Raw genomic sequence first — 21,403 nt, forward strand, 5'->3', positions numbered from 1 at the left:
AACTAAAGCATGGAATAATGTAGCACATAATGCAGAGTAGTCCCATTAGTATTTGCACTGTGATGTGTTTTTATTGTTTTGGCTCTACTGCAAACTGGATTTTACATAAAACAGTGACTATGAGGTTTAAGAACTGACTGATCTCCAAGAGAGAGATCTCCAAGTCCAATAAATCTATTTATAAAAAAGAGGTAGAGTGACATTCATTGATCTTTTGTCTATATCACTTTTAGTTGACATTTATACAGAATTACTGATTTATAATACAAAGTTTGTAATACACTGCTGTTTTGGTGTGCACATATTTGTGCTTCCATTACAGTGAGAGTGCCTGTGTGCTAAAGTGTGTTGTTTAACGTTATTATCTAGCTGAGGGCAGTCCCGCTAATCTTTGTTTTCCTTTTGTCGAGTTATCGGCTTATCTCTAACTACACCAGACATCTGGGTATTATTGCACCATTTTTCTCTTTTCCTCTTTTCTCACTTACCTTTTTTTTCCCCCTGTCCCTCTAACCTCTTACTCTCTCATCTTCTACTTCTCGGTCTTTCATATAATTCTTTATTTTTTCCTTTGTCTCCCCTTTGCTCTTTATCTTTCTGCATACTGTTCCAGTAGTAAAAGGTTAAGCTTTCCTTTGTGTTGAGTGACCAAACAGTGTGCAGAGGAAGGATATGTGAGGACTGGATGTTCATCAGAGTCATGTCCAGTAGGTTAAAATAACAAATAACTTGACTAGTTCTCAATATTGTCCATTGTTGTGAGATATGGACCTGCCAAGACCAGAGATTTATGGCCTTTAGTTTGATAGCTGTAAACTGACGCACTTGGCTGATAATCCTTCAGCACCATGCAAAACGCAGCCCACGCATTTGTCTGGGACAGTTGAGTGCTGACGCACAGGCAAAAAAACTAGTGGGATGCGCAGCAAAAAAGCTGAAACTGGCTCAGCCTTTCCCACAACACAATGTGATGTTTGGTTGTTGTGATGTTATTCATCAAAATACGTGTAAGCACACACTGAATTGAATTGAATCAGTTTTATTATCATTGTTCAAGACAGCGAAATTACAGTACAGCTCCCGACACATAGCATTGACAAAAAGTAAGCGCTGATAAAAACAAACGATCATAGTGGTTAAAAAAAACAACAATAATAATTAAAAAACAGCATTGCACAGTACAATAGATTACTCTGTAACATGAACAAAAGTATCTCTTCTGTTTACATGATAAATGGTTGGTTGATTGATGGCTGTAAAGCAACATTAAAATGACTTATAACTTTCCAGAACAGTGAAATCCTGTCTCTTTGTGGTAAACTGCTGTGCTGTGTTTGGGCGTCTGATAAGCCTGTTACTGTACCTTCTGGATTGTATAACAGCGTTTCACCAGTACCTGAAACAACACATCCCCACCAACAAAGCCCCTTCTAGATTCTTAGCACAGTGCTGTTTTCACTTTGAACAACCAGTTGGACCTTTGTTTTCACTCAGGTTGTAACAGAATCTCCCGATAGTGCTGCACATTACCATGCAGGTCTTTCCATCGACTGTTGTTAACATTTTTGTTGCCTCCAAATATTGTTTTGTGGTGTTTGAAGACAGAAAAAAGGAGGAAAGAAACTCTCTCTATCTCACTTTTCATACAAGAAGTTGAAAACAAGACAAGATGATTTGTTTACAGTATTCATTTAAGGTGACTGTTATTCACCGTTTACCTGGAAATCTGAAAGAAAACTATTACAAAACAAGTCTAAGAGTCTACAGCCATGCTCACAGCGTGCTCACAGTGACAATGTAATATTTACCTGGTTCAACATCTTAGTTAAGCCTGTTATTATGCTAACATTTGCTAATTAGCACTGAACATTAAGTATAGATGTGGCTGATGGGAATATTATTAGTTTTGAAGGTATTAGTAGTCATAAATCACATTATTGGGCAAATTGAAACGTTGACCTGATGATGCACTAGATGAAAAGACAAGGGATCATGAAACTCATTAGTTTGTCCTACAGGTACCTTAAAGTGCAACTGAAACCACATAATGTCAACATGTTTTCATAGTGTACTGCTAATAGTTTGTAATTATTAAAAGGAAAGAAATGGTCTACGGGGAAATATCAGAAATGGTCCTTTTCATCTCAGGTGGATGGAGATGCGTGTCAGTGTGTGATTGACAGCAGGCTGAGCTCTGGTGATAAGAGCCATTGCATGCTGCTTGTTCTGTAAACTCTAGGTTCAAATTTAAACATTTCACTCTACAACTTAGCCGACTGTGTGCAGCTCCTTGTTAATGATTGGCTTGTTTGGTTGTTAATAAGATAGATAATTTATTAAGACTCGAAGAATAAAAACAAAAGTAGAAAACAGCACATGCTGTACAGTGGTGGCATACAGTCACTATAAAAGTTTTAACTAAGAACTATCACATTCTGCATTTCCTGCTTTCTTCTTCTACAGCAGCCTTCCTGTGTGCTTGCTGTGGTTTAGTAGACCACAGCCTACACAAGTATGTACACATTAATGATGTATTCACATTACAGTGGAAAAACAATGGACTTTAAATATCTGTATTCTAATTTCAAGGTAATCCATCCAATAGTTGTCAAGATATTTCACTTAGAACCACAAAGGCCAACCTCATGGTGGTTCCACAGGAAAAATCAGGGAAAGAAAGTCAATAGTAATAATTCAACCTCTGGGTACAATGAATGTTGGTACGAAATTTCATGGCAATCAATGTAATAGCCCTGAGTCCTGTACGATTTGAATCAAGTTGAATTGTGAGCTGACTCTCATTCACTCAAACTAGCATAATTGGTTCCTCATTTTGCCCGGCAGAGGTGTCCTCTGTGTTTGAGATTGCAAGATCAGGGAAGATTTCTCATAAGATGCTGATTGGTCCAAACCACTGGAGGTTCGGACACAAGTGCATAACTAGAAGCCTGACAAGTTGGATTTGCTTGTGATCTTGTGATGTTGTGATCTCTCGTGAATCCAGCTGCCTTGCAAGGTAATGTTACCTTAGCTGAGCACGATGAACCCTTCTCATCGGAAAATGCTTAATAGAGACATCAGTCCAAACTGTGGTTTGCCCTCAGGTCATTTTGTGATGCTAGGTTTTCCTGTCTTGAGAGCTGCTGGCTAACATGTTTCTCCTTGTGTCTTACATTCATTTCAGATTACATTTTGAATTTTGGAAAAGTAGGAGTCAGTTTATCTCCATCTCTTTTTTCTCCTTCTGTATTCCTCCCTTCAAGATATTTTCTGTGTCCATTAGTGTTTCCGTGTACTTTATTCCCCCCTCCGTCAATGATCAGCACTTCAAAGCTGCCATTGAGCAGTGTCAGTGAGCTCCCAGGCGAAAGGATCTGCTGAGCCCAGCCTTATATTAGAGCTTATTCAATCCCAGCTACAGGTGTGCTGCCCCGCCAACTCCCAGAGGACGGCAGACGCTTCAAATCACAAAAACCCAACCTTCAAAAGGCTGCGTGTCATCAGCATTAATTCCTGGACACTGAGGAATCAGCAGAGTTCTCTGTCATCTGAAACTGACTTTGAGAGAGAGAGAGAGAGAGACAGAAAGGGAGAGAGTGGGCAGTAAAACACACTGTCATTCATACCTTCTCATTATATCCCTGAGTCATAGAGAACCCCGGAGCTGAGCTCACTGACACTGACATTCTCATCTGTTTACGTATGTTAGTTGTGATTTTGACCCTATGATTTACTTTAAATGCTTTAAGGTACCACATCATGGTATTTGTGTTATCTCATTTTTTCATTATATTGTGTGTTTTTTGTGTATATACATGGGTATGTATGCTGGTATCTACAATTGCAGCTTAGAGTGTCTGACACAAACTCGACCCTGACCCTCTCTACAATTAGCTAAACTGTACTGTGTGTGGTATGTGCATGTACTGTATGAGCACATGTTAGACCATGTGACCTGCATGCAGTAATGTAAAGTATCATAATGTAAAATTTAATGTAATGATGCTCCATGATCGCTTATCCATTAGTCTCTTGTAAATCTGAATGCACCTTGAAGGTAAACTTGTCAGAGATTTAGAGGAAAATGATCTTCCTGCATCAATACGTCATCACCTGACTCTGCAGCTTGGCTCGGCTCTAAAGAGCTTTATAGTGAGTTTTAGCTCATTGTTTAGCTGTCCAACTGCAACTTTACTGTTTTAGTTCACTCTCACCTTTCTCACAGGGTTGTTTTCAGGCGCAGCAGGCAGCTGTTTAAACTACCTGCTCTGCACCGAACAGCAAACAATTAGCGAGTAGCTGGTGAACATAGTTGAGTATTCAGCGTGATAGAATAACCTTTACTATAACAAGCTATTGTTTGTTTAGAAACGTGAGTTGAAAGGTAGAAAGGCCAGACCGGTTGTGTTACAATGGCAGCAATTAAGGCTGAACAGGATCCAAGATAAATTCATTTGGAGTAATTCCTTTGATCCTGAGCCTATTTCTGTTGAATTATAATGAATTTTAACAACTTGTTTTGTTAAAGCTATATTAGACTTTTCAAAGTAAAGAACACGACTTTGCCATGTTATTTAAAAACAATTTTTGGGTCATCACTATCTGCAATGCAGATGGAAATATGGCACTTGAATCTCTGAATGTGGGTCCAAATCCACAGGCTCCAGGGTGTACCAGTCTCCTGCTTAATGAGTTCTGGGATAGGCTTAAAGCCCCCTGTGACCCTGCAAAGGGATACAAAATTCATAGATGGATAGAATATTTATAGATTTAACAAAAAATTGCCAAGTTTTATCTGATACTGGACTTGTTTGGTGTGCTGTGCAGTGTTTCCCAGAGAACATGTAGACTATGTGAGAATGAGACGTCTGTGTGGCAGCTCCAGGAGGGGAAGTTGAACCTCCACAGGGCTGCATTCCACCAATAAATCACACGCTCACACAGTCATTCGGACCTTCTCATTATAACCCTGAGTCATACAGAAACCGTGCAGGTGAGCTCACCAGTGTTAATGCATCTGTAGTGTGTATGTGTGTGTCCATCAGTTGAACTACAGAGTACTGAAAGTAATATTATATGATAATCATATAGCCTTTTTATTCAGTCATTCAGGATAGGAGCAGGGTTGCTCAAAGAGGCTTGAACATGGACATGTGCAGAGTCAACATATGTCAGACATACAATACTTGACTAATTTCCTGACCTAATTTAATTTTTAAGAGTGGATGAGCTAATGCCATATGTTCTCATCTAGTTTGTCCTTGGGTGGCTAACAGGAGACATGCTACGACACGTCAGTGTTTTGAAGTTGGCATTTGGCTGTGGAAGGTAACCTCTCCTTAACAAATGTCTGACAGTGATTGAGATAGATCCGAGGGAGAGAAGGAAGGAGAGAGAGACATGAGGCAGAGGGACAGAGCCATGGGCTATAAGAGGTGGGGAGGGTGTGTGTGGGAAATGGAGTTGTTTTAACATCAAAGATAACTCTGCTCAGGACCTCGCATTAGGCCGGGAGACACTCCACTTAATCATTGGCTCTTCCTGTCTGGCAGAAGCCTTATCCTTTTAAACTTGTGTTAAAACACTGATAAACACTGTTACAAATTAGAAGTCAACATCACCTCTACCCTCCCACATGACACAAACACACACTAACTTCTATCTCAGCCTTACTTTGGCCAAGTGAAAGGATGAATGATAATTACTAACACTGAACTAAAACGAATCATTTATTTTTTAAAAAGCTCTGACTTGATCTGACTTGACAAACACAGATAGCAAAGGCTTAATAGTTTTACTGGCTCAAGACATTACTTTCTGACTTACAATAACCTTTGTATGTGTAAACGTATATGTACTAAATGTAGAGGTTTTACACATCGTTCAAAGATAAAAAATTAGAATCAATCACAGCTCAGCCCTGCCAGCACCATTAATGTCTTTAATTATCTCACTAATTAGCTAATTAGCCGGACCCAGTAACCTCCTGGAGGTTTGTCATCATCATGAGGTTGCCAGGCAACCTGCCAAGACCCCAGAAAGTCAGTGTGCCCAGCCATGAAATAGTCTGGCACCGAACCCCTCTGTGAAACTATAGTGTGTCGTTTACACTCGGGGCTGTACTAATAAACAAACAAGATATAACGTGTTAATTAGTGAGCTTTAGACATGCTGGTAAGCAGATTTTGATAGTTTTCAACCGTTACAGGCTAGCTGTTTCCCCTGGTTTGTGTCTTTGTGTTAAGCTAAGCTAACTAGCTGCTGGTGGTAGCTTTATATTTACCATATGGACATGAGAGTGGCATAAGTCTCTTTTCATCTAACTTTCAGCAAGAAAGTGAATAAGATTCCCAAAATGCCAAACTTCCATTAAGTAAGCCAAAGAGATGTTTAGAGACCAAGGTGGCCCCTTCTGCACACAGTTACAAAGTGTTTTGATCAACTGATCAAAGCTAAAGGGTTTTGAAAAGACCTTTTAACTTGTTTCTTGCAATAATGTTGAAAGTACAGTACCAGTCAAAAGTTCTGACACACCTTCCTATTCCCTTGAATGAGAAAGTATGTCCAAACTTTTGTCTGGTACTGTATATTTTTCTACATTCTGTATGTATAAACCTGTATCACTGTCTATGTTACTGCAGTCACTGGCACCTTGTCAGTGGTAACATGTACTGTATGTTTGACATACCTATCTGCACATATGTTTGTTTAAAAATGTACCTGTGCTACTGTTTGCATGATTGGAGATAAAGAAACTAAGTCTTCAGTTCTTTGTAGCTTCAGTTCTTTGTAGCTGTGGAATTTTTGACCTCTAGTAATAGTTTTTTAAATAGTGGTTCCCTGTTTTTTTGTTTGTTTGTTTTGTTTTGTTTTTTGCAGATGTACATGTTGGCACGATACACAGTACTGCCAATGGTCTCTAATTATTTCACGGATCAACAGGTAGCGGTAACGTGCCAAGATACACAGCAATGTGCCAGCAAAGGCTATGTAGAAGAAGATGGCTGGCTTGTAAACAAGGATGTAAACAATGCAGGTTTCAAAATGTTCAAAAAATCTGCTTTGCAAAGTTTTATGAGGGAGGAAATTTATTCAACATGTTTGTTAGACCTCAAGAATAGACACAGTATATTTTGGTGACTAACACTGAACAGAAACATAACTTTAGTTTGCTCACATGAAAATCAACAGGGTGCCCTCAAGAGAATTGCTGAACAAATTATTCTGTTCACGTGTTAACTTAGCTAGCACAGGTATGAAGTCACCAAGCTACTTCTTGGTAGATGTGGTGGGCTGTGGATGTACAGTGTACCTGTCTGCAGCTGTCATTAAAACTGAGTCGCACAGACACAAAAGAACACAAACAGATCCCAGCTCTAATTGAGATGTTGGTCCTACGCACCCAATAGTGTAAACCACAGTACTGTGTGTTAAATCAGGGTGTTCTCTTTCAGAACAGTGTGAAAAGCAGACAGTCGGAGTGCCCAGCCAAGTCAGCCAAGAAAGGAAGGAAAAAGACAATGTATCAGCACCATCAGAAGGAGAAAAGACAACTGAGAAAGGTGAGTGTCTGTTGTGTGCCTGTATGTGTGTGTATACAATTTCAACATCTATCTTTTTACTCTATGCAACAGGTCCAGACAATTCACATCTATATATCTTAGCCTGACTGGTGAATAGTCCCAACTAGTACAAGAAGAAAGACGCCAGTGGCACTAAATCACTATCAATTCAGCAGGTTCAACAGAGGTGAGAGTCCTAGGCAAAGGTTAACATTAATAAAAGCTGAACTCTCTTACAAGAACAGGCCTGCCTAATAATGCCATTAAATCGCAATTCTGTTACAAGAACAATCCTTGCTAACATTTTAACTGAGCTGCTTGTCATCCGATAATTTAAAGACTTAAGACCTTGAAAAATACATTTATCAGAGGCAAGTGCAGCCCCATTATACAACAAGTGCCATTACAGTCAATCAGCCCTCACTTAACATACTGTATACTTTGTGCAAAGGTGCCTTAAGTCAAAGAATTTTTTGTCAGACCACAACTATTGCTCTCTTGCCAAATAAAGCTGACTCTGTTGCGTTGAGAAATTGATTCCAGTAGCACTGTTTCCAATCAGAACATTCTTAAACCATGTAAGTCAGTTAAGTGAAAATCCCTCTTTGATCCGTTGTAATTTTGTACATGTTTTTTCAGGCTGTGTTCTAAAAGGGAAGATTTCTAAACTCACAGCTCTCTTCTGTTACCTGCAGTGTCATTAGCAAACTAAGTTCCATGCACTGACAGTTTTTGAAACACAGCACACACAAGGCATAATTATTCCAAAGAACTGGTTGTAAACACTACCTTATCTTGTCCTGTTGGGAAATATGGGTCTGGGATTACATTCAGGTAAAAACAAAAACAAACAAATGAATCAAAAAAGTATTTTAAAAAAAAGCCAAATACTACTGTGTAATGTAGGGCAACTAACGATTACTTTCATCATCGACCAACTTTACAATTACTTTGTAATTATTTCTTTTATATTTGATCTATAAAACCTCAGAGGTGGCAAAAAAATGTGCATCACAATTTCCTAGAGCCCAATGTGATGTCTTCTCTGTCTGACCACCAGTCCAAACCCCCAAAATATACAATTTACTATAATGGAAGACAAGGAAAAGCAGCAAATTATCACATTTGGGAACCTGGAACCACCAAATTTGGTACTTTTCCGATTAATTCAGGAATTCTTGCTCTTCTAGTATAATGTAATATAATAAAGTTACTCTTATGACTCTTTCATATGCAAATCAGCTTTTTTCTTTTCAGTACACAACGCATCATAAACAACAAACTGTGTGAATCTCTCCTTGTGTTATTAAACATAAGATACAGCTTCACTATCTGTGTCTGTGTAGTATGCATGCATGTGCTTGCACACAAACATGGACAGTACTCTGTATAAGTGGGTCTTTGTGTTCACAGCTTGCCTAAGCAGGCAGATTCTGCCCCCTGAGTAAATATGGTGAGCCACTGATAACATTCATTTGTGTGAGGACACATTCGCACACCAAAACACACATACATGCACAAAGGCAATCCAGTAGGGGTATGCCTGTAAAGGAATGATAACTTATTTTGTTACTCCAATATGCACCACATACAGTATCATCTCAGGGTTGTTCCCAGGATTTGTAATGGAGTGGTGCTCAGGTTCTGCATGTCTGCAGAATGGGAGCATGATTAGAACAAGGTGGAGTATTTGCATTTTCAGACCACCTTCAATGACGTTTTCTACATTATAGGGCCTTGAAACACAAAAAGAAAACCATGAATGATTTCCAGTTGAGAATTATCACAGAATTAAATCTAAGGAGGATTTATTTATTATATTGTTCTTTCAACAGACTTACCAGTCACCGGGGCTAAAAGTGTACTGACACGGGTGTTGCATCTGGCCCAGCGGTACCTTTTGGACCCAATGGGTCGACAGAGGGTTGAAGTGAGGAGTTCACAAACACAAGCAAGGCCCAGACAGCGTAGTCCTGCACCTGGACGAGTTTTCAGGAGTCGGACGTCAGCTTCACTACCACAAGTTCAGGTAAAGCTTGATTTGGTAGTACAGTGACTAACAATAGTAACTATGACTAAGCAATAGTAACTATTGCTTGTGCTGTCTAACTAAGGAATGGAACACACTAAGTACCAGTGCAATGCTTTAGTCAGTACCTGAAGTCAAAAAGGATATAGACTTGTTTTTAATTTTTGGACCTACAGAATGAAATCATGGCAGTCCATTTGACAGGAAGTATTTAGCATATATATTGCTCTTCAATAGACATTTGCTTAATCTCTGCTCTTATTGATTTTCCTTACTCCCTTCAGGCAAACTTTGTTCCTCTATCACTATCCAACCTGGCTGGCAGAAGAGGCATTTCAGTTTCAGTTTTTGAAAATGCATTTTCAATTAGGATATGATGCCGTGCAGAAAAAATATGACTGTAATATCGTTGAGCTGATGCAATTTTATAAATAACTTAAACATCCAGACTATATTATCCTTCGTTTTGGAGGTGCTGGACTGGTCTCTTCTCTCCAGTCTCATTTGTCATTGGCACAGCTGTTTGGTTACTGGCTGAGAGGATAATGATTAGTCATCACATCCTCTTAATAAAATTTCACCCAACCTAGCACTTATGCACATAGCACCACTGTCCATATAAGAACAAAAATAGCAGGTACGCTTTGAAACTCTTCTCAGCGCTGGTTGTTGTGATTGTGCTGTTGAAACTAAGCTCTTAATGTTAACTCGTAGCTAAACAATGACAGTGTATATATAATGCAGTTACAGGTGGGTGTTCCCACAGTCTCTGTGTGCTGCGGTTTTTCACCTCAACAACAATTCTCAGGAACATTCATCCCTATTGCCTGCCATTTGGAGACTGTCTCAAATGTTCTTGTCTAAACAGTATTGGGCATTCTTTAACATTCAACAGATCAGGATCCACAGAGAGCCAGCATTCTGAAAGCCTCTAACAAAGAACCGAGTGTCTGACGAGCCGAGTCTCAACAACTCCATTTAGATACCAAATCCTTCTGCTCAAACCAGACTGGGCAGCAAGGCTCAGTAAGTTGGCATCTGATGTAAAACACTTTTGAGACAACAGGGCTTATCTCTGTCCTTACTGTGTCGAGTTTTCATAATATTTTGGAAGAAGATTTTCCTGAATATTGAAGTGCTGTGTGTTGTGAAAGCCTGCAGGATAGCAGAGGGCTGGCTTTAACAGAGGGAAGGCCTTCGTAGTTTTAATATCATAGCCTATCATTGGGAATCACCTGCCTGGAGCGAAAAAGATAGAAAAAATGAAAAAAATTGATTTACTTAGCTAATTCTGTTGGACCACTCTCAGGGGAGTTGATAAGTATTCTCTCACTCTGTCACTCAGGATTCCTGTAAGTTCAGGAAATATAGCTTCGGTTTTTTTGCAGTTTAGAAATACAGCAGACTATATTTATATATTTGGAAACCATCAAAATATTGATAGAAGATAATAGAAATAGTATCTGTCTCATATGTTGGTTCCTGTGATCACCTTGGCAATGTTGCTCTTTACAAAGGTCTCTCCTGTGTCCCAGAATACTTCTCTTTATGTCGTAGAGAAAATAGTTCCCCCCACCTTTTCTTGGGGTAATAATACATATTGTAGCATTTTGTCTAAATGATTACAGTGTTTGACAGCCCTCGAGGTTTGGTTTGGGAAAAGATGGTCCACATTTTAGTCCAAATATTTCCTGCTCTCTTGTCCTCATCGTCTTTGTCACACTGCTTTAACTCATTCCTCCATCCGTCATCCTATTCAGATTTGTCTCTTAATTATCTTGAACAAAAAGCCATAACTCTCTTCCTCTTTAGCTTCCTAATTTTTGTTGCGACATGTCTGAATATTTGTTTTTTTAAACTTTATTTTCTTCTATATCATATGTTAAAACCAGATAGATTTTTCTGAAACACCTTTTAGAGGCCAGGACTGGAATGTCCACATATAATATAAAATAGATATGTCCTTTGTAAGGAACGTAAGTGGGATTGGAAGAAAACCTCTTAACGTGTAGCCAGGGCCACAACCTTCCACGCATGCATGCATGCACACACACACACACACACACACACACACACACACACACACACACACACACACACACTGGGCCAGTCCAACAGCTGATTAAAACATGACGGGGATGGGGAATGTGGCTCAGTAGCCAAGACGAGACACACCGCTTCACTATGATGGAGCAGCCAATCATCTGGTTTATGGTCAGACAGGTGTCTATTTTCACTCTTATTCAATTTCCTTCACTTCCTCCGTGTCTCCTCTTTTAGATCAGATCCAGGAGGCGCAGCCAGCAGAGAGGCGGAGCACACCAGCCGGTAGTACAGGGGAGCGGTGGTGATGTCACCATGGATCCCGCCACTGTGACATCTGGTTGTTCCAAAAGTGACAGGTGAGGATAAAGTTTAAAAATCACCTCACAAACAAACCATGACATGCCTGCACTCATGCACGTCAGCCCTTTTCCCGAAGTGTTTGTTTTTGACATTTGACTGTGTGTTAGCACACTGCCTGCACACACATGTCCTCTGTATGTTCGTGCGGAGGGTGAAAGAAATAACATGAACAACTTTACGATATATGTTGGAAACTGCATATAGTGATCACAGTTACAGTGATCAATCGCTTATATGGATCAAAAAGTTTGGGGGAAAAAAAGTAGTGAAGTAGTCTACTTACAGTGTTCATTTTGGGTCTTTTCAAACATAACATATGGAAAAAAAATTAAAACTATGGTTAAAAAAAAAAAAAAAATTCTTTTACTTCCATGATACAAGTATGATCTGTTCTTAGCAGCTGCGGCACCATTATTGCCTTGCAGTAACCCGTCTGCTTCCAGCTGGTTACCTGAGGCTGGTGCTGCACATTGAAATCATGACAGGAAAAAGAAAGTCATTTTCTCTCAATGAAAATCATACTCTCCTCGAACTGCCAAAAACGAGCAAACGAGATGCAGCAGTGAAACAACAAGCGTAGGAAACAGCTGTCCGTTTCATTACTTTATCGTTTCATTACTTTATAATCACGTATTTAATATCTAAATGTCAATTAGATGGTAATCTGCATGAAAAAAAAATTCAGTTATAATAATCATCTGCTTATAGTGATCAATTTGACCCGGACAAACGTGATCACTATAAGCAGTTTCAACTTATTGCAAACAAATACAGAAGCCCTAACAGCTTTATGGTAACATCTTACATATCTCAGTATACATTCTTTTTCACCACATTTGATACTTCCTTTCTTTCTATAACATCGCCCAAATTTCTCAGCCACTTGTTTCATCATCACCTTTTCCTTTGTGCTTGCTCAAGTGAAACACGCTAAACCGTTTGATGGGATCTTTGATCCCCACAATCAGTTAATCCCTTAATATTTCCCCTGCAGCGATAGTCTTTGGGTTTATCCTTTGTGTGTGCGTGATTCAATAACAAATTGGAAAGTGAGACGATCATTTTGTCATGAAGGGTTTTTGTCAATCAGCAGGATACTGATCATCCGTCTCTGTGTCAGAGTGAGGCATATTTATAGCTAGATACATGATATACATAAAACAACACTTGTCCAACATTTGTCCAAAAGTTCCTGTATGTGCTTGTTTATTTTCAGGTAAGTGTGTATAGCAGCATTAGAAGAGATAAGCTGTTTCACTGTTGCCCTCTGCCTCACATACTGTTTGTCCACCCTGTTGTTCACTCGCATTTACAAGCAAGTAGTTACAAACTGCATGAGCTGTGTTTTGCATCTGTTGCAGAGCTCTTTTACCAATTGAAAGTTCTGCTTTGCCAAAATGTCCTCAGGTATTGTTTCTGTGTAATAAAACCAGCTGGTTTTCCAGCAGCACTTAGAATTTCACAATAGTCTTCTAATCCTCTCATCATAATGTTGTTTTTTCCTCTGACAGGCACACTGCTCATAACAAAAGGCTGTCACCGTCCTGTTAGTGGTTTGTGTGTGTGCGCTTTCCTCCATGTGTATGCGCGCATGTTTCAAACATACTTGTCATTCCTCACAGCTTTAATCTTCATGTCAAGTGGTTTAGGTTATTTTAACCAGTACTGTGGGTCACCAAAGGTCATCAGGGGTCACCAAAAGGATTATTGTAATTGGGTGGCAAATTACTGGTAAAGGACAGAAGTGGACAATGCTTTCTGTCAGGTGCTGAAAACACACGTCGTCCTAAGAAGAGTAAAGCCAAACAAGAGCAGCATCAAGATGAGCAGAGTGAGAGTCAATCACCATACAGAGGGAGACAGAGCAAGGTTAACTTGATTGATCCTCAGTATATATACATTACATACATTTTGAATGATATAGCTTTATGCTTACTTCAGTCTTAGTTATAGGTGATTTCAGGTCAGCAGGTCAGTGCAGTGAACTTGAAGCTGTTTCACACCATCACAATGTGAAATTGATCTTTTCCTGAAACAAAGACAGTGAGGAAGAATCCCTGCAGATCACTTTCACTGCAGGATATAGCATCAATTAAGCCTGATTCAGATTTTTTTGCACTAGTATTCAATGCTGTTGTGCGATTATGGAAAATGTCAAGTCATTTTTTACATGATGTTGTTTTTTAAGGTTTTTCTATAGTCCTGTCCTTATTGTGAACAGGGTTACAGTCACTGAGGTGATGAGCACTACTGTACACTTTTCTACTCAAGGCAAACAAACAGGCACAGTGAGGATTAGTGTTTGTTTCACATAGAGTATGATATATTCCAACATACAGCAGCTAACAGCAGGTATAGAGTGTAGTTCCCATGGTTGTACAAGTCATTTGGCATTTGGCTTTACTCATCTTGGGAATATCCTGTCTGGGCATTTAAAGATTTAAACCTTAGTCTTGTCTCACATTACTAATTTACACATAGCTTTTCTGGTGGACAGACAGGATTATGCTGACCTAGAAGGTAGAACTCATATTCATTTAAGTCAACTAAATAAGACTTAAATAAATAATTTAAATATTTTTGTCATTGTCATATCAATTGTGGCTATTAAGTGCTAAGTACTTGCTTTTCATATCATTGCACTGCCTAGCATTTATAATTTGGAGCAGGACTTGAGAGCTAACATGGCTACCTCTGCAGACATCAAAGAGAAAAATCATCTGCTGCGGAGTCAGATCATATCAGACTTGACTAAGTGGGTCCTACTTTAGAGAGGTCAAAGTTCATGAGTTGGTGGCCTTACTTAGCCTTAAGGGTCACACTACTTGAATACCACGGTTACTTGACATTATACCATGACCATGCGACATCTCTCTGGCTGTACAGTATTGTCTAAGCACCCTGACTATCTCCATTTTTTCATCTCTGAGGAATTCTGTCAGAATTACTGTCAGACATGTTGAATTTGTTAAGAAACCGGTAGACAAAACAAGGAGCAAGCTAGCGGAGGGGAGCATTCAGTCAATAGTAGGAATGTCCCACGTTCTTTTGTTGCATTTGTCTCTTTCAGAATTCCCCGAGCTTGCCTACCTGCCTGAGCAGGTTTTTATTCACTGTACACACTTGAGTTGATACTCAAGTCAGAACCCAAATCTGTTGTGACTTTATGGCATGCCTTTGTCCCAGCATCAGCATCATTTCAGCATGAAGAACTACATTCTCTTTCATGTTTTAGAACCAGATATTAGGTTACAAACTCAGCCATTATATTACACTGTACCTGTATATTACATTACTTACATGTTCGTCATGTGATGCTTCCACTCCTAACCTTTGAGTCCCCTTTTCCCACCTTTCCATACATCTCTTGACCCCAGTCCCACAACCCTGACCCCAGGCCAGCTGTCCTTTACTGCATATAAAGTGTAGTAACATAGCCTTCTGCAGTACGTAGCCATTTGAAATTGCATTGACATAAAAATAGATTTACACACAAGAAAAGTGTACATTTGCATCAAAATTTACTTGTATGCTTTTGCATTTACCAAATAGCCTTCTAGCTTTCACAGAGTTTTCCTGCTGTGTTTTACAGGGCAGACCCCACTTCATCGGAAATAAAAGAACGGCTCTGCCAACATCAGAAGAAATTATTGCATTTTCATGAAAGATAATATTAGGCTTATGAAACTTCAGATAAATTGAGCAGTGGCACTACAGTGTATCACACAGCAACAGCCACATATTTAACGGGTGAGGCGGCAGCTGTCATCTAGTAACTACATCGATAACAAGAGGAGATGCATCAGAATGTGTCTGATTCAACTCAACATCACAAGTTCACTTCAAAATAATAAATCAGAGCAGCAAGTAACGATTTCAGGGGGAAAAAAAGACAGAAAATGTACAAGTTGGAAAAAGCAGAGAGATAAACAACCTAATCAGTCACACTCATGTGCTGACGTGAGGGCAGAACTCACCACTGCAGGTCAGACACCAGGCGGAAGTTAATGTCCTGGGGCAAACCTTATGTCAGTATTTTCTTACTATCTCTTGTTGGACATTTTCATTGAAATCCTAAATGATTCCTCTTTGTTGTTGAATATGTAAAAAGCTTCTTAGCCTGCTTGCCAGATTTTTAATTTTTGGGAGTTTACAGTAGTTTGAACTTTTGTTACATTTTGTAACGCACAGGCAAATGTTTTGTGACTTAACTGAATCTGAAGTATTGTAGTTTAGCATAGTAGGTATTTTTAATTCAGACTTGTCATGAATAGTGTGTGTGTATACAGTATACAGGCGGGTGACAAATTAAAAGAAAAACCAACATAAAGTGTCTTAGTAAGGTGTTTGGCCACCATGTGCTGCTAGAACAGCTTCGATGCACCTTGGCATTGATTCTACAGTCTCTGAACTTTTCCGGAGGGATGAACACCATTCTTCCAAAAGATATTCACTTATTTGGTGTTTTGATGATGGTGGTGGAGAGCGCTGTCTAACACGTCAGTCCAAAATCTGCCATAGATGTAGAGTTGAGTTGAGATCTGGTGACTGTGAAGGTCATAACATATGATTCACATCATTTTCATGCTCAAACCATTCAGTGACCCCTCACGCTTTGTGAATTGGGGCATTGTCATCCTGGAAGAGACTACTCCCATCAGGATAGAAATGTTCCATCATTGGATGAATGTATTGAATTGCAGTGACCCTTCCCTTGGAAACAACAGATCTGAATGCACCGGACCACTGAACACTCTGGCCGGTGAGTGACATGGTGGGTGACGTACTTAGTACTCGGTTTTTGCTAAACAGTACACTAAAGTATGTTTCTGAAAACCTTTTGAGGCGAGAAATAGGCGATGCAGTAAAGAATCTTGATTCATATTTGATCAGCACTGCCTAGTTTGACAGTTTGATCTGAGTTTCATGAGCCGACCATGTTGCGCTGGACGGACCTCATTTGCATTAAATTGAGTTGTGATTATGCAAATTCAGATGCGGCAGTTGGTCCGTCAACTGATAATCTGAAATCAGTAATGTTTCAATTGGTTCTCCACAGGCCACCTTCTCTCATGGACATAACAGGATTAAAGAAGTGCACAAACCAGTATAGATGATGCTCAGCTAAGTAAGACAGTTGGCCAGCGGTTTCAGAGAAACTTTTAGCTGGTGTTTACAGATTTAATGGACTGTTAAAGTGGATGAAGGGTTGATATACTATATCTTCAGAGCCTCTGAGTGAGTGTGTCTTAATGGGGAGAATTAACTATAACCTGCTCTGTTAGGGCAAGAATGACCACAACAGCCTTATTGTTTTACACAATGTTGTCAAAATTAACAATTCCAAGCAACTTGCTGTGCTGTATCCATCATGCACCACGCGGCCGGATCTCCTGTTCTCCATAGAAAATGAATGGGATGCTTCGACTTGACATCTGTCAACGGATTCGGAGTGTCTGCACCATTAGGGGACAAGTGGACCCAAACCATGCCAGCAAAATGCCCCCCACAGCATAACAGAGCCACCAGATCCCCTCACTGTAGGGGCCAAGCATTCATACCTGCACCGGTTTTTCCTTTCATTCGTCACCTGTCTGTATGTTCTGTCATTTACAATTAACAGTATATATCTGGAAGTCTGTAAACTTGACAGGGGTACAACCTTGTTCATGCAATACAGTACATTGCATCTTCATATAGTGCAAAATACATGCAATGTCATTGATTGTTCTTCATTTGCTGCTTCACAATTTGCTATTCTATCTTAATTGCTGAAATATGTACATATATGAATATATTTATAATTAATTTATTAATATATTGTTGGGGTAGTCACAAAACCCTTTACACTGTAATGTATCGATTGATAATATGAATATGTAAGTTGATTTATTGCTGTGTTCAAACTTTTGTTAATTGCTAATTTAAGGAATTACTTTATAACCATTTGGAAAGTCATTTGGACCTTCTATAACTTTGTGTTTTTTGTTTCCAGATCAGAACAAACCTTCAAGAGGGCAGGCACAGGACCTGTTGGGAAGGTGGCCAGTCGTCGTAGCAACCACAGCCTCATCCCACCTATCAGAGTCAAGTCCCTCCGCCTTCTACGAAACTGCAAGAAACCGCTGAACCAGACGCCCCCTCCCTCCTCTATCCTCCCCTCATCCCTCCGTTCTTCCACCCTTCCTCCATCCTCCTCCATCCCATCCTCCAGTCTTCCAACATCCAGTGCTCCTCAAGGCGGGGAGCAACACACGCAGCAAGACACGGCCAGGACCGCTCTCATCATGTAAGAACCACAAATTAACTTCATCCAACACTGTCAAATAGTTACACTTACAGCATTTTAACAGGGAGTGATATCACATGCAGCCACTCTATCGCAGACAGGCATTCATCAAACCTGTGACCTGTACCCATCCCACCTCATGACCTTGCTCATATCTCACTGATACTGGAGGAACACCTGCTGATTTTTTCCCTCTGTAAATTGATATCACAGTTTTGCAAGAAAAGGAGGGTTCTCGGAAGTGGTGGCAGCAGTGGGTGTTCAATACTGCACTGACACAGCCCAGGGGCATAAAATTAACAAATTAATTCAAACACTAATTTGATATTTTCATTTAAATCTCCACCCGCTGGCATTGAATTAATTCATCCTACATTATATTTTCAAACACATTAGGTGATTTTTGACTCGATACATCACTGAACCTGAAATAATTGTGCTGCATCCTAATGTGTACACTTAATGTTCTGATCGAGTGAAGACTGCAGAGTTATTAAAAACTTAAAATGTTGTATGCAACAGTATTAATCAATCAAAACCATCAGGGACTCTTATGCATTCAGTATAAAAGCACGTCAAACAGATGTATGTCAGCCCATATCTAAGTGACTGTAATTTGACCCCATCTGTGTTTGCTTTTACCTTTACACTGTCTGATGGCTTAACCTAACTGTGTTATTGTCATCTTGATGAATGGAGGGATTTGAGTTGAACAATCTCAACAATGAAAGTTGACTTGGGGAAGGAAGTTTATGATTGCTAGGAGAAAACATTCTTTAAATAGCTTATTTATTCTGGCAGTGCAGAAAAACAAGTTAAACCGAATCACATTTCCATCTGTTTTTCAATTTATAAAATCTATTGTCATTTCTAAAAGAGAGGTGTTTTATAGTTTGACAACTTCAACTAAAATCTACATTGCCACAGCAGGTACTGCAGTGAGTTGAAAGAAACCTTACTGCTATTTAGCGAGATCAAACATGCCTCATAAGCTCTTTTATTGAGAGATGACGGATGTAGAAGAAAGCTGTGGTCAAGCTCAAAGAACATGGTAAACAAAGTAAACCACATCACATAGCATAGCAGGTTTCCGTACTGTCAAACGAGCAATTTGTGAGTGAGTGAATCTGGTTTGAGGCTCTAGTTGTAGGAAACGTGCTTATTTTACCAACAGTAACAGCCCACATCAAATATCTTCCCACTGATCAATCCAAGAGCTGCAGGAACTTTTTCCTTTTTCTGCTTTTATGAAACAATGAAGCACCAAGTAAGTTGATTAGGACCTGTGTGTCAAAGGAATAAGGATATATTAGGATGTACTAGCGTGTAACGGCCAATTCACATAGAAGGCATTTTTAGAAGCATTTTTGACGTCCATCATTCAGTGTCTCACAGAACCGACATACACTTCCATTTTATTAAATGTATCAATGTGTCATCATAGGCTTTGGTCTTCGTTCGCGACTCGGTCCAGTCCAGCTCTGTCTTTTCCCAGTAATGTTTCAGTTGGTTCTCCACAGGCCACCTTCTCTCACGGACATAACAGGATTAAAGAAGTGCACAAACCAGTATAGATGATGCTCAGCTAAGTAAGACAGTTGGCCAGCGGTTTCAGAGAGACTTTTAGCTGGTGTTTACAGATTTAATGGACTGTTAAAGTGGATGAAGGGTTGATATACTATATTTTCAGAGCTTCTGAGTGAGTGTGTCTTAATGGGGAGAATTAACTATAACCTGCTCTGTTAGGGCAAGAATGACCACAACAGCCTTATTGTTTTACACAATGTTGTCAAAATTAACAATTCCAAGCAAATTGTAATTAAAATTAAAATTTTAAATAACAATGCTTTCTAAGAGTTTTGGCAGTGCAACATGGCGGGCTCCTTAGAAGAAGACTGCTCCCTATGTAGATATAAACAATTCTTATTTTCAAGTCATTATACACTAATTAAAACATACTTATGAATATTATATTCTATTTCTGCCAAGTCCGTTCCACTAGATGTCTCTAAATCTTACACACTGGTCCTTTTAAAAGCATTACATTTGATTTCAAAATGTAAACATGTAATGTAATGTAAACACCAGTGGGAATGGATCACACTGATGTGTTTATGGTCTTTCTAATGGTTTTATGAGATGAGTTTGTGTGAGTGACTGAAAGACAGAAAGAGATAACCCATCCTGCTGTTTTTTCCATCGCATTTCACAGCAGGGCAGGGTGGAGACACGCCAGCCCTGAAATAGACCTGTAGTTTCCTGTTTAGTAGGTTACACACCTTCAGTACAACATGTTCCTCCCAAGAATCTCATGGGAGTGAGGTACATCTCCACTATTGTATAGAACTGCTTTGTGTCCTGCATGCATGTGTATATGTATACGTCACTGTTGCTTATAGGGGATAATTTATATTAATTAGTAGTTTGTGACTGAATAAGTGGTTTGCAGTTGTTCATTGTGTGTGTGTGTGGGAAACAAGGAAATACAACTGACATGCACAGGAAGATGAGCTAAGCTGTCCCATCTTCACTACCTCACTGTATCTGTCTGCCGGAGGCCCCGGCACACCCAGCCTAAAATTACTTTTCCACTTTCTGTTCCTTCATGCAGAAGGTCAGATCAGGGGACTGATTTTTTTTTTTTTTTTTTTTTTCCAAATTCATTCAAAGCGCAGAGAGCAAAAGAAGAGGTGATAGAGAGAGATATTGGAAAATAATGGAAGTATTTTTGCCACAGATCCAGTTTTGTATTTGCAACTGTCAAGGACAGTTCCTCATTTTTAAAGGAAAACAAAAAGAGCACGCAGATTCAAGATAGATGCTATTAATCTTTTCAACCATTCTATTTTGATTACACAACACTGTAGATGTGAATGCCAAAGTAAATATTTTAATGAGCCTTTATTTATATATAAATATTTTCTGAGCCTTTACAAAATATTATAGGTGTTATATTTGTGGGAATTTTGTCTTTCTGTCAGTCCTCTATCTCTGCCATAGACAGAGAGAGGTGCATGTTGACTGCTTAGCAGGCAGGAAAACATGTTTTCCAGGTGAGAATCACCGTGCTAATTGTGACTGACAAGCTGCCAAGTAACTAGCTCAACCAGTATTCTG

General features: G+C 39.4%; 1 protein-coding gene across 1 annotated transcript in view; it reads left to right on the plus strand.

Moving 5' to 3' along the window:
- Positions 1 to 21,403, plus strand: part of si:ch211-266k8.4 (rab GTPase-activating protein 1) — a 61,339-nt gene that overhangs the window by 28,597 nt on the left and 11,339 nt on the right. The window contains exons 11-14 of the mRNA XM_044356743.1: positions 7,455 to 7,562; positions 9,398 to 9,591; positions 11,872 to 11,993; positions 17,993 to 18,286. Of these exons, the coding sequence (XP_044212678.1) occupies positions 7,455 to 7,562; positions 9,398 to 9,591; positions 11,872 to 11,993; positions 17,993 to 18,286 (718 nt within the window). The remainder of the gene's footprint in view (positions 1 to 7,454; positions 7,563 to 9,397; positions 9,592 to 11,871; positions 11,994 to 17,992; positions 18,287 to 21,403) is intronic.

The sequence above is a fragment of the Thunnus albacares genome, chromosome 7 (assembly GCF_914725855.1).
Source record: "Thunnus albacares chromosome 7, fThuAlb1.1, whole genome shotgun sequence".
NCBI lineage: Eukaryota > Metazoa > Chordata > Actinopteri > Scombriformes > Scombridae > Thunnus > Thunnus albacares.